General features: G+C 42.6%; 1 protein-coding gene and 1 non-coding gene across 2 annotated transcripts; one reads left to right on the forward strand and one right to left on the reverse strand.

Annotated features, from left to right (window-relative positions):
* Nucleotides 1–560: 560 nt before the first annotated feature.
* On the forward strand, nucleotides 561–8,951 carry fosl2 (FOS like 2, AP-1 transcription factor subunit). The gene is made up of 4 exons (XM_046412950.1): nucleotides 561–1,260; nucleotides 3,809–4,063; nucleotides 4,445–4,552; nucleotides 6,117–8,951. The coding sequence occupies exons 1-4, from the start codon at nucleotides 1,132–1,134 to the stop codon at nucleotides 6,693–6,695; spliced, it is 1,071 nt and encodes a 356-aa protein (XP_046268906.1). The 5' UTR covers nucleotides 561–1,131; the 3' UTR covers nucleotides 6,696–8,951.
* A 2,018-nt stretch (nucleotides 8,952–10,969) lies between these two features.
* Nucleotides 10,970–11,041, reverse strand: trnae-cuc. Its single transcript has one exon. It is a non-coding gene; the product is annotated as a tRNA-Glu (tRNA).
* Between the last annotated feature and the right edge of the window lie 3,960 nt (nucleotides 11,042–15,001).

Here is a 15,001-nt window from a genome sequence, read left to right on the forward strand (position 1 = left end):
TGTTGTTTTTTCATGTTCTCACTCCTACTGTGCCCGCGCGACTCTAAACCGGCGTGTGTCCGTGTGCTCTGTGTCCGCACTTTCAAAGCGTTTATATCTTCGTATTCCTGCACTGAGGGGGTGAACGGACCGGGACCCGCTCGATAAGAGCTCCGAGTCCGGAGTGCAGTGCGCGAGGGGAGGGAATCCCTCCAGTGTCTGACGCTTCCTTTACCAAGGAAACCCACACGCGCTCTCTGACGCAACTGCCCATTTTAGGAAACATGCGTCAATGGACCAAAGCATGTCAGACAAATAGTGAACTCCACAGCAGGCACTGACGTCCGTATCAAAAAATAAATCTCTCCAAACACATTTTAGCTACTTGTACTGAATCCCTGCTTTTCCTGTGCATCTCCAGTGTCCGCTGGGCGAAGCATGGTCACAGCGGATCTTTCTCTTTCACTGCCTTATCCAGAATCGACCCCTCCCTGGATGAAGTCGCAACGCCCTGGCGTGACGTAGGCTGTTTCGTTGGTGTTGAAAAGCCGTTGCAGTTCTTCATAGTGCCATTGAAGTGAGTCATCTCTAGGAAGTGTGGTAAAAAGGAAAAGAAAAAAAGTCAGAACTGTTCCGTGAACAGCAGAGAGCTCAGATAGAAATGTGTAGTAGGCAAGGCGACGGAAAATACTGAGAAGATTAGCCAGGCAATAGGTTTTAAAGCGAATGTTAACCTGCGTGAGTCACTCTGTAACTGCAGGTTCACTTGTCTCGACTGGATTTGACTGCTGAAGGTGTGCTGCTGACTTTAGGTTGAAGTTTGTGCACCTGATAGGATCTCTGGTGTAGTATAGGTGTACCTGCGGCTCAAGGGTAATAAAGGCACAATAAGAAATAGCATTTACAAGCAGGGCAAAGACACAAGAAGACAATATTTTTTTGACTGGTAATATCTGTGAGAAGTTTTAGGTTAGTTCAGAGGAGCATAATTGCACTTTGTCTTTGCCAACTCTTCTCTGGATATCCCAAATTAACGACGTCTCGAGTCAAAGGATTTTTTTTTTCCTGTTGGTGCCTTTTCACTTCGAGGATTTAAAAAAAAAGAGTTTCAGAACCCAAACCATCTGCTGAAATATTCCTCTTTCCTGGATCATGTACCAGGACTACTCCGGGAACTACGACACCTCGTCCCGCGGCAGCAGCACCTCTCCGGCCCAGCCAGAGTCCTTTACAAGCGGCAGCAGCACGATCGGAAGTCCGATCTCTACCTCAAGCTACCAGGTAAGACGAGAAAACACCGGGCTGTCGCGACACTATCTTCTAACAATGCACCATATATATCTGTCCTGGGTTCAATTTTAAGTCGCAACCTTATAAATGTGCTTTCTAATCATGTTACGGGTTTAACCCAGTAGTGTGGATTTAGGAATTCTCTAAGTCACTTGGGAAAAATACGACGAACCCAATGACACCGATTGCATCGGTGACTCAACAGATGCAAGACGCGATCTATGCACTGCTATTTTGGACTCATGCCTTTTGGATTTTGTCATGAACTATCGAAATACAATCGATAATTCAAAATACTCTTGATTACATATCGCATCTACGTACCTACAGGCGCGCATGCCGTGGATCCAAATGGCAACGAAGAAAAATAAACACGATTTTTCAGCAGGTTCTTATGATAAGACTAAACTTGGAAACGTGCATGTTACACAGTGTCAGATGTGGTCCTTTGTGTGCTGTTGGCTGCAGTAAAAATTCAAGCCTTGGATTTCCAGACGTCAGTTTCAAGTCTATTATCTCGTTCTGGCTTTCCCATCTTTTCTATCTGTGCGTAAAATATTATTCTGCCGAAGTGTCTTCGATAGGACACGACTGGAGACGCTTTTTACATGCTTGCATTATGAGGACGTTAAATCCCTCAGTGTATAGTAGAGAATGCAACAGGCATAGAGTGCTTTACACAATTAACACAAGGAGCAGACCATGTCCAATTTCTCTTGGCCACCGGTGAAGGCGCTTTGGAGCGCATCAAAGACGTGCTGTTGCAAAATGTGATATTCGGTTAAAGTTGGCATTTGTGGCAGATATTTATCTCGTTAAACTGCTACAACTTAAGGATCAGACTGCAGTCTGATTTTCGCAGCGGGTCGAGTGTTGTACATGGCACATTTCCTCAAGGTGGAAGCGCGCACAGACCGGGAGAACATGGCAAAAAAAAAAGAAAAGAAAAGAAAGCGCCGTGTTCTGACAGACCAGGTTAAAAGCATCAAACCCTACATAAAACCTCACAGATTTCATCAGAGGTTAAGGTTTCATACGCTTTCAGTGAGCCATAGCCTATATATACTGTATGTGTGCCAGTGTAACGCTATGAGGCCGCCGTGCCCATATATTCAAATATAATTGGACATAAATCCGGGAAGAGGCATGTTGTTTACCCGCACCCAAGTCTTGCGTATAGTGCACTTCTGTGGAAAAGCGTCGTCAGGCTCACGCAACATACCGTAAACGACTTTTGGCCAGCATCTATCATTGCTTTGGTTCCCTGTAATCACACGCTGGTTGCCTGTTTCCCATTACAGCGAGCTGGAACACGACCTCTTTGTGGGGGTTTGTTGAGAAGGCAGACAATTAGAATTTATTTATCAGATCAGAAGTTTAATTAGCTCAAGTCCGGGGCTTCTTCGTCACTCACCGTTCATGTATTTCACACTCCACTGCATACACTCATTGTTTCTAATCACAGAAATAAAATTCTGGCAAAGTGTCTGGCTTGTTACAACTAGCTGCTTCCCCCTTTACTGGAACTGACCGGGTTTCACATGTGCTCAACAAATCTCAAACACAATGAGTCACCAGATAAACAAAGTTCCAATAGACTGCCGGGATATCCGACGGAAAGTCGGGAATAACGGGGATATGGGGACGTGCGTAAATTACGCACACAGACAGGCAGCCCGTCTGTTTGTGGACTCCAGAGACATGAAGTAATGCTGATCGACTCGCATACTGGAGATTATTATTACAGATTTGTGGCGACTGTAGACATTTGTACATTTAAAATTAGAACCTTAAAGACTTGAATTAATCGGGGTTAGTGCCAAAGTGTCATGAAGTCATGATATTAAGACCAGAATCATGTCTTGAATCACTGTATGGCATTAGACATACTGTGAACACAACTACAGGAAAGTGCATCACTGAGCTTTAAATAATAATTTTAGCAAAGTAAAGGTTGTCTCAAACATCACTTATAAGATTTTATATTTCAGAGGGAAAAAAAATTATCCTTCTAGACAATATATGAGTCTATGCTACCATATGAGCCTTTACATGATGTCTCTGCCCTTTCAAATATGCACCTAATGTGTATATTTACCCTCCTGCCAGTCCAGACATGTGTAACACGTCTTCAGCACTGTGTTTTGTCTCCTGTTTATTGTAGTAAAGTGAGATGCACTGGACACCTTGGGCTTTCCCACATGATTCACAGCATGTGTCACTGTTCCACTCCAGGGGTTACATACACAGTGTTTTGCCTGTGCGGCTTGAATCATTACTATAAGCTTGAAATGTGTAAAATGTATGAATTTGATAATGGTGGGTGGTGGTGTGTGTCTCTGTGATTGTGCTGTGAGTGAAATGAGGCAGGGCTTATAGATATTAACTGAGATGCTTAGATGGGATTAAGTTACATGCATTGAGTCGTACCAGCAGACAGTTTTGCTCCTTTAAAGGCAGATGTCACTCCACTTTTCTGGAAAATTTTCCCAGATGTGATCCCCTCTAATCACATCTCTCTCATTCCTTCTCTTTCCAGAAGTACAGGGTCGACATGCCCGGCTCTAACAGTGCCTTCATACCCACCATCAATGCAATCACGACCAGCCAAGACCTGCAGTGGATGGTACAGCCCACCGTCATCACCTCCATGTCCAACCCTTACTCCCGCTCCCACCCATATGGCCATCACCTGACCAACGGGCCTGGGCTGCTGGGACACAACACGCTGGCTCGACCCGGGGTCATCCGCTCCATTGGAGACGCCAGGGGCCGACGCAAGAGGGATGAACAGGTGAGGCACCTGGGATGGAGATGTGGGTGGAACAGGACTGCAGAAAGATCACCAGGGCATTTTTCTTTTCACCAGATATAATTTCAATTTTTTTTTCCTTTTAAATCTAAGGCTGCATTTTGCTTCAGAGGATATTTTACAAAGCAATATGAAAACAAAGCAAAACACCTTATTATTTTCATAAGAAGGCATTAAATAAACATGTTGGTTCAATGGCAAAGAAGCGAATCCTCTTAACTCTACATCTTCATATCATTGTTATTCTCCTCACAGCCAACCAGTAGCTCTTGTTTATACTCTTGCTCCTGACTTCATATTGATTGTGCGTGTCTGTCAAACAGCTCATTTTATCTGCCGTGTTCCGTCTTTACTTGCCCTTAGCTCACCCCAGAGGAAGAGGAGAAAAGGAGGGTGAGGCGTGAGAGGAATAAGTTAGCCGCCGCCAAATGCCGCAACCGCAGGCGAGAGCTCACAGAGATGCTGCAAGGGGTGAGTAGAAGGCTGAAAAGTGGAGCCATCAGAAAAAAACAGAAATCTGTTAGGGGGAGTTCATGCCACAAATCAGTATAAGTGATTAACTATTGTGTTCCCGTTATGCTGCAGGCACTCTGAGCTAATAAACACCAGTGCTTGATCATTTTTGGGCCAGTGGCAAAAAAAAAAAAAAGTGACAAAAGAAAAAATTCTACACGAAGAGAATACAAGAAGTCTGGCAGGAGTTCACATTTTTTGATGAGTGATTGAACTCCACACCTAATTTTACAAACTTGCGTTACTGGTCTGACTCTTGCTGTGTCTCTGAGTGCAAGGTCTGAGTGAAGAGATGACAGGCGATGAAAAGCTTTTTGTCTCAGGCAGCTGTAGACAGAGGTAGGGCTGTCTCGCTGCCCTGCCTGGCAGACAGTAACGGCAACTAAATGGACTAATTAGCAGAATTACAGTGAGGTTGAGCTTGTCAGGCCTTAAAAAACCCCCAGGAATGGAATTTGCTGTAGGCAGCTGTCTCCATGAATGCAGGGCATTTTGTAAAAGGGGCCAATTGCTTGTCTCACAGTCCCACATAGAGCCATGCTGTGCACACACATATTACAGACACACACATACACACACACCACAGCCATTACTTCCAGGCGAAAAAAAGAAAACAAAATAAAAACGCCTTCTCGTCTTCACACGCCTATATATATATATATAGATATATATATATCTATATATATATATACATATAAAATTCCAAATAAAGAGGAGTCCCTTTCCACTGAAAGAAGGCGCAGTATTCCTGCAGTGTTTCCTTATCCGACTGATATCTGCAGCTCCTTTAAAAAACATTTCCTCATACCTTTGCCCATGAGTCAAAGTTCTTAGATGGCTTATCTTTACCTGCGAGATGTCTAGAAGTGACAAAGCAGCTTTTATGAAATCTGTCTTTGTCTTTTATGAGGCACATTAATGAAACACTGTCGATCCACATCTCATATCTTAGTGACACAAACAATGCCCAGTCCTTATATAAGACCCAAATTCAAGCAGAAGGCTTTGAGATTACGCACAGTAAGTCTAAATGGCCCATGACAAATTCTTGACTTAATTTGTTGACTGTGCTGCTTTCTATGTTTAGGAAACTGTAGCAAACAAACACTGCCCTCTTCTGGCCCTCTAGGGGAACACTCGTACAAGAAATGTGTCTAAAGCTTTGATTAGGCTGACGATCATTTTTACAGACACACAGTCAATTTTTTTGCAGTTTTGTCACTAAATATCAATTAAAATGTTGTCACAGTATTTGTTTTCACTGCGCTTAAACTCTCCTGCTTTGCCTTGGTGGCCTAAGGGTTAAAGGTTAAGCAGTTCTTGGTTAACTGTTCAGTCTTATCCCAAATCATCACATACTCACACTTTGGTTTGGTACTGACCATGAACTGCACCATGAACTGCCATATCCCTCTACTGCTGCAGTCAGATAAAGGAGAAAATGCCTCCAAAATAATGTCAAAACTCATCTACTCATACTCAAGCTCAAGTGCTCAACTTTATTTCCTGTTTCTCCTCACAGGAGACTGAGAAGCTGGAGGAGGAGAAAGCAGACCTGCAGAAGGAGATCGAAAGCCTGCAGAAGGAGAAAGACAAGCTGGAGTTCATGCTGGTTGCCCACAATCCCGTGTGCAAGCTGCCCATCGAGGAGCGCCATCAGCCATCAGGGCACCAGCAGCACCAGCACCAGCACCCGCACCAGCAGCAGCAGTGCGCCCCCCTCCCCCTGACCATGCGCCCCAACTTGGGAACCCGGGCTCACATGAACCAAGTGGTAGTGAAGCAAGAGCCAGAGGATGACGAGGAGGCGTTGGGCAAGCAGCAGCACTCCGTCATCAAGCCAATCTGCCTGGGTGGCAGTGGTGTCAGTGGTGGGATGTACTGCACAGATGGAGACAGCCTGAACACACCAGTGGTGGCAGCGTCCACCCCAGCCTCCACACCCAATGCCCCGAGCCTCATATTCACCTACCCAAGCATGCTGGAGCCCGAGAGCCCCTCACCCTCCTCCGAGTCCTGCTCCAAGGCTCACCGGCGCAGCAGCAGCAGCGGCGACCAATCCTCAGACTCCCTCAACTCTCCCACTCTCCTGGCCCTCTGAGCGAGGGCTCGGCTCGGCGCAGCTGAGAAACAAACACTGTGGCTGAAGGCAAGCATGAGCATCAACTACGCGCCCCCCGACTCCCAGTGTCTTTTAAAGACCCAAGAGCACATTCAACAGTCCAGACCAAGCTGACCATGTGAGCCGTTTCCCCTTCCGCAGGGAGACCCACAAGGGCTACGCCATGTGTTTCTTCTTGTTCTGCTTCAGTGTAATTTTTTTTTTTTTTTTGTTTGTAAAATCGTGTGCACCAATCCTAAGACGTGTCATCCCTTCGCCATTTCAACTCCAGAGTGTCAACTTGTTTACTGAGCAGACAATTCCGAAGAAAAACATGCCAAAATCTGGCAATTGTGAGTTCATGTGACTAAACCAGAGAGCGCATTCTTAATATATTTTTTTGAAAATGTTTAAAAAGCCATGTGGCCGACACTTGCACTCTGCCAAGACGAATCAATAAATCACTAAGCGAGGTCAGCGTTCTACTGGAATTTCAGAGGAGAGAAAGAGACAATGAGCAAAGACTTCCTCTCATCGTTTTTTTCCATCTTAGATATGTCCTTTCATAACTTGGACCTTGATTCAGGAATCGCTACTTAGAGTGTACACACATTTCTAACGCTATTTCCATCTCTTTAATTGTATTTATGGCCTGTGCTGATTAAATTTTACAGTGTTTCGTTGAGACATTGTCCTCTCCTTAATCTGCCTGTAGAAAAGCAAAATGGTCATCACTTGGTGACCAAAAGCACTCCTCAGTGTTTCAAAGGATACGAGCCAACTTTCAATCAATGACTAGTTCCTCAATACTCTATACCTTCTATTTTGCCATAGCGGCGTGACTTTACAGTAGTATTGGTGTGCTTTTCCTCAGTGATTCTGTACCTGAACTTTACAACATGTTTATGACAAAGTGTATGTGATTTACATTGATGTCAGGGATATCTCTCATGTGTAGTAGAACCCCATCGTGAAGAACGTTGCAGGACTTCAGGCTGTCGTACGGTCTAGCCAAAGTGTTGCAGAGGTGGTACGATAAGTGAAGGGACGATAAACTTTGTGTCATGTCAAGAAAGGTTTGCCTTTTTGCTCAGACCCTGCGAAGAGACACAGAAGTTTGAACAAGCCCCTCTTCTACTGAATTCTGCACTTCTCTCTTTGTTTCTTACATAAATAAAGGTCTAACCTTTTTCAACACTGCCTCTCAGGGCAGGTCAGGTTTCAAAAAGCCAAAAAGGTTTGTATGACACATGTTATCCTGTAATTCGTCCATCTTTGTCTAAAAGGAGGGATTTTGCTCAATTTAAAAAAAAAAAAAAAAAAGCCACTGTGGTCTAGACTGTCGCCAGCTGCCAATGATGTCAACCCTGTTCATACTGTGTTTGTAAATCTGTCACTTTTAGTAAAGAAATGATGTTTCGATTGAACTCAGATGTGCTGATTTATGGGTGTATGAACATACGCCAGCGCCGAGGTACTCAGTGGAAACTTAGTGCAAGCAAATAAGGGCCAGACACAGTTCACTTTTTGACAATAAGGAAGGGATAAGAAGACTCTACAGCTGGCCTGAGATGAAAGACAGGACACTTTGAGAAGATGTAATATTTCTGAGGTTCTATGAAGCACTTCTTGTTCATTATTTTTACATGTGTGTATCTTAAAGGGATGAGGGTTTTCAATACTGTGCACTGAGAAGGACACAACAGCGATATTTGGGACTTTTTTGTTTACTTCAAACATTCCTAATGAATACAATGTCGGGGATCAAAGGGGGGATGTCATCTTTGTGCGAAGCCTTTTTGTTATCAGAGGAGTAAAAGTTGTGGTTATTAAGGATTTTGCAATTCAATACAAGCTGCTGCTACTTTGAAAAGAACACGTTGGCTATTTATCATTTGAAGATGCTGAGTTTAACATCACTGGTTGTGATATCGAATGGATGCGACAGGAAATATTTGATCCTGTATGATAACATAAAGAGGTGAAATGATAACCAAAAACATTACTGTGGGCGAGTCTGATATGTCTGTACGTTGAAATATTCTGGAGCCCCTCGACACACATAGAAAAGCCATTGACTGTAGATCTTCTGCTGTACATGTCATCTACTGTCTGTCGCCTGTTTTCAACTACTATTACTTCTTTTCCAAATGCTTTAACTGTTTAAAATGATTCAAAATTAATAAAAAACAGCAATATGGATAGCAGTGTTTGTTAATTTAAATGAATAATAATAAAAATCATTTTCAACCTGAATTTGTCCTGTTTCATTCATGGAAAAATATCATCACCCTTTTAATTTCCCATTTTGATCACTCCGAAAATAAATGAAAGAAAAAAGACTATCTGGCACTAATTTTCACTCAGCTGGTGGTGCTGACAGATGAAAAGCTGAAGATCAGATTGACAAGTAGCTGAAAAAAAGACAAAGAACCACAAAAAAAGTATAAGTATTCATTCAGAGCACATTGAAGGGACTGACTGTTTCTTTGAATCGTCTCTGATCGGTGTCTTAGAACACCATGATACTGTCGGCTGTGCACTGTGACAGGTACTGATATGTTGAGTATAAGCTACATGTTTTAAAATAATTCCTGGTGAAATCGAATGATTGTTCTGAACACAGAAAAGTATAACAGACAGTCTTGAAAGAATACATTTGAATAAGCCATAGAAGTATTATTCTCGGTGTATCACGTGATGGCCAAATCTAATGTCAGATGCAAGTCTGTTCAGCAGAATGCGACTGTACTACAAGAAAGCAGCCTGTTGTGCTAGAAAGCTGTCTTTTTTACTGTAATATTGATATTAAACCACTAGAGGACTGTACCCTTTAACGTACACCATTTTGTAATGGTTTAAAAAGGTAGGTTTTCTTCTATTAGACGCGTTAGTTTCGCCTCTGTATATTTATTCGGTGTTTAAAATTACAGTCACACTGTGTTAGCATTTTGCCTACATAAACACTGTGTTTTTACCATTCATACACAACACTTTAGTTAGGATAAAAACCTATAATTTTCCGGGCTCATGTCCTGTCACTGAAAACTAGAACTAAAAGTAGGCTACTGTAGGCCTGTCAAGACACTTGCAATAAAGTTGTATCAACTGCAATAAAGCCACAAAACTGGAAAGCTCGGTGTATATTTTATGAAATATATTGTGAGACCAAATGTGTATTAACATAACATTTTATTTATTTCTTTTTTGAAAGTAGAAATCGGAAGTGTTTGGGCCTATTACTGAGTGCACTTTGGCTTGCCAAGTGAATGGTTGTGATAAACGTGTTTTAAATCATGAGCGTTTGCTGCCCTCTAGTGGTCACAATACAAAATTACAACAGTTTTAAGTGGGAAAACTAAACATTCATAGTGGTTCACCTGTCAGCGGTAACCCTGAACGTACGGGTCTGCTTGTTCTGTTGTTTACATTGTTTCTGCCTTCACACTGACAAAGTGAATGGTTGTTATACAAGAAAATGACACAACGTCAGTAATTAATGCCCTGGTATTCATGAAGCTAAGAGGTAAGTCATTTTATTCATTTTTGAGTCATTTTATATTAAGCCCGACTGGCAATGACACGGATGTCTGACAAAATCGCCTATTTGAAAACGACTGACAGGTCAAAGTCAAAGTTAAAGTGTACTTTATTGTCAAAGATCTATGTAACAGGGGTTAGCACAGAAAATTGAAATTTCGTTTGACCAGTCTCCAATGTGCAGTAAAAACTAAACATGTAGGTAAGACAGTGACAATAATTACACACACACGCACACACACCCATACCCATACACCCAAAACAGGCACACACAGTGTGCAGTAAAGGACAACATCCTGATACAACTATGTACAATAAAAATACACACACACACACACACACACACACACACACACACACAGTCATAGCAGCAGAAGTACAGTCAATGGACATACCGGTATGTGCAGTAGGATGCAGTATGTAAGGTGCAAAGAGTAAAGTGCAAGTGACATGTCGTGAAATGTTCATGGAGTGTTCATCAGTGTGTTGATGAGTCTGATGGCTTGTGGAAAGAAGCTGTTTCTCAGTCTGCTTGTGCGGCACCGCATGTTGCGGTAGCGCCTCCCTGATGGTAGTAGGGAGAACAGTTTATGTGCTGGGTGAGTGGGGTCTTTGATGATGGTTATTGCTCTTCTGGAACAGTGTGAGGTGTAGAGGTCCTGAATGGCTGGTAGTGGTGATCTGATGATCTTTTCTGCAGTCCTCACCACCCTCTGTAGTGCCTAAAACACATGTTCCCTGACCGGGAATCGAACCCGGGCCGCGGCGGTGAGAGCGCCGAATCCTAACCACTAGACCACCAGGGAGTGGTGTGTATGTGTATGTTTACAATGCAGTGTTCTGCGGGGAAACCTTGTGTTCTGGCAACCATGGGGATGTTCCACGACACGCACTTCCGACCTGGAGGCCCCACCTGACTTGTCAAGGGAATAGACACAGGACCTCCGGGGGGTGTGTTTAAGGTCACCGGCATCGGCATGCTGGATCCTCTGGGTCCTGTGCAATGAGGGTGGAGCTGGTGGGAGGAGCTGGTGGGAGGAGCTGGTGGGAGGGTGGGTGTTCATGTGCGTGACAGAGGCAGCTAAAGGCATCGATAGGCTACGTATTGGTATCCTTCTTACAAGCTACTACTCAACACCTCTATTTTACCTTGAAGCTTTTTTACATTTTATTTACACATCAATCAATCAAATCAAAATTGTCTTGAAAGGGAGGGAGAGACACAAAACTACGAGGAGAACTGGACACACAGTTAGTGACATAAAATAATGGATCATATGTTGATCTGATGAGGGGAGAGGAAGGAGAATTTTAAAGTCTATTCTTTACCGGAAGCCAGTGAAGAGAAGCTAAGATGGCGGAGATATGATCCCTTTTACTGGTTCCTGTCAAAACTCTAGCTGATGCATTCTGGATCAGCTGAAGGCTATTAATAGAGTAATTTGGACACCCTGATAATAATGATATGGCAGTAGTCCAGCCTAGAAGTAACAAAAGCGGACACCAGGACAATGAAAACCCCCAAAACACTGTTAGCAAAACTTTACGATCTGCCTCACCCTTTCTGCTGCACTCTCCCTCCACTGGCAGCCATGCTAAACTGCACACAATTAAAAAGTCTAAAAAGGTGATAAAATTCAATAAAACTGATCACATGTCATAACTTTGACCTGGTCACCAAAATGTCCCAACCCAAGCTATGGGATAAGACAACATAGCTGATAACAGTAGCATGATATTACTGTTTGAGCAATGCGATAAACTGTTAGTAGACAAAATCAGAGACAGCGCTGATCCTAAAAGCTCATTTCATGTGAGTTTATACTCCACTCAATGCATTTGTGCAGGGAAATTGAATGAAAACACTAATCTAGCTTGTTAACAATATAATTTAACAGTAGGTCCAACTTTACTTAACCTACGTCTGTTATTAGAAATACGAAGCAGGAACCTTTCATTTCAAATAATGTAAAAAAAAAACATGCTTGGAAAATAAAATCACTGAAATTGTCTTTTAACCTTTTCCTTGGTCCACAAGGCTTGTCACTGTGTTTGCAAATCCATGCGAAACATTAATATGTCTACGTTTAGTTTGCACAGTGTTCAGTATGAAAACAACATGTGGTTGTGGAGGACCCCCATGTCGAAGCTGGTGTCAGTGCACTGCAGGGCTCCAGTCAGAAATGCACTGACTGTGGCCTAAATGAGAGCAAGTGAAGGCAGGTGACATCCATCAGCAGATGAAAGCAGATGGTTTTCCATCTCTCTCTGATTGATGATGATGGGCTCATTCTACAAAGCTTTCAGTACAGTGGAGCATCAGTTTATTTTGCAGTCTTACAGGTAGACATACACGCTTTATGAATTACAACAGTTTGCTGACTATTGTGTATTGTAAGGTATGGTAACAACTGTTTTGCTGCAAAGTATATGCTATGTTGTGTGGTTTATAGTGTAGTAATGTAAAAAACAAACTTCCGTCTTTTATTTATTCTGAATTATTCTACTTACCTTTATACTGTAGTAGAGTTTATACTGTAGAGAAAGAATAAAAAGACATGTAATTACACCTTTTGACCACTGAAGGTCACTCTTGGCAACCGTCAATTCCACCACCATCGAGACGGAAACAGAACACTGACACTTACAGTGAATACTTTCAGAATAAAAGTTGATAGATGTTTATGTGGCCTGCAGCATCTTCCTCTTCTTGTCCTTCTTCTTACTGTTGTTGTTGTTGTTGTTAGTAGTAGTAGTATATCACTAGGTCCAGCATGGTCCAGCATGCAGTAAACAGGAGCTTCTTAAGGTCAGTGTTGATTCTTGTAAACCGCTGCTCCAAAATACATGAACATGCTCACCTGAAGACGCTTTGCAGGCAGTGATTGTTGTTTTCCAAATAGACTAGCCTGTGAAAAGTCTGTTCTTTGCGTCGCTTCCTGCACATCAAGAATCCAACATGAATTAAAAGATCAGCTTTTCAGCCAAACTACATTTGACATGACTGTCTTGGCATAGTTACTGCTTCCTTACACAATAAAATATTTGCTATTGTAGTCACCTTTCAAATTAAATCCTATCAATTTATTGATGGCTATTTTACAGCGGCAGAACATATTAACATATGTTATTAGGTAATTTGAAGGCAACTGAAAATGTTTTTGTTATGTGCTGACTCCACACACTGATGGTTTCAGTTCATGTACTTGACCTGTTAGAACTGCTGCTCCTGGATCAGTTCACATGTCACATCATGGGAATGGAAAATCTACCATCAGTTCAAGTCACGTCAAAGCATTTTGTGACAGAAACGTTCAATGAAAGACATTCAAGGAAGAGAAAATGATATTGAACTGTTGCTGAGCTTCCCATTTAAGTGATGAAACTGTTGGCTGTAGCCTTCACCAGCTTTGTCTTTGTCAGCATAATGTAAATGTCCCTTAAAAACGCAGCCTCAAACAAACTTTCCACTGAAGAGTCTGATGCTTTTCCTATACGAAGCTGGTGCTCTTTTCACAAGTTAATCAGTTTAATGTGCTGTGACGTGAACATCTGACCTGCTGTGTGAAAAACACACCAGCCCTCTCTGTCTCCTTCATATTCCTCAACTTTCTTCGTTGTTCATGCTGTCATGCTCTAAATGTGTATTTTAAATGCTTTAACAGTAACTGTGTCGTTCAAGAGGGGATCAGAGAAGCATGATGCAAGCTGCCACCGTGGACAGCTTTGTGTTGTCTAAGCTTCATCTTTACAGAAATAACCTCAGTCCTGCCTGATCAATAACACATTCCCAATCACTTCTTAGTAGCTCTTACTAGCTTTTATGTCCTGTAACTTGTCTTTCATGCAATTATCATGCATTATCCTAACCTCTGAGACACCACAGTGCAGCTGTGCCAGCAGCACAGTGACACTGTTTAATCATTTTAAAATGTCAGAAGAGAGTAATATGATTGTGTTTGTGGACCAGCGCCCTGCAGACATCAATAGCTGAAATCCGAGCATGGGCACTTTCTTCGAAATCAAACACTGCGTTGCTGGGATCTCTCAGCCTCCTCAGGCTGAGTCAGGTGGTTGGCACCAAGACATTGTGTAATTTAATCGGATCAAATGAATTTGCCTGGTTTGCAAAGACAGCTGAGAGCATTTCATAGACTGAACTATGCATTAGTCTGTAAGTTTATCTAATTACTAATCATTGCACTGAGGACATATCCTATGATACACACAAACTAACGGCAAAAGAACTGAAGCCAAACTATACACTACACACTCCTCTGAACCACATTGTGTGCATGTAAGCACATGGACTAACCTGGACGTTCAGATTTCCCAGGTCTCTCTGCCTTTTCCTGTCACTATCATGTGTGCTTGGATTAAATCGATTTCTACCCTGAGATCTGATTACAGCTCGGATGTGAAATAAAGACACACTTGTGCAGATTTGTCATTGGTCCTTTTCTTTTTTCAGGTGACCCTTCAGCCAGAGCGTAGTCGCTTTTTCCCCTCCACTCCAAGAACAGCATTTGGAGAACATGCCCTTCACCTGAACACAACGTACTTTACTCATCGTGAGTGAAAGGGGGCATGTGCTGAGTAAGCAGAACAGCTGATAACCCCACAAGGGTAATTAAAGGGAAATTGATTTCAGTCTTGTGAAGCCAGTGTGAAACTAGCAAAGCAGTAAAAGGCAGTGAGGCATATTGAAGATTAAACATGGGGATATTGAGACATGGCTGATGGCCAGTAAACTGCTGTGCAGGTGT

This window comes from Scatophagus argus, chromosome 15, assembly GCF_020382885.2.
Source record: "Scatophagus argus isolate fScaArg1 chromosome 15, fScaArg1.pri, whole genome shotgun sequence".
In the NCBI taxonomy this organism is placed as follows: Eukaryota; Metazoa; Chordata; class Actinopteri; family Scatophagidae; genus Scatophagus; species Scatophagus argus.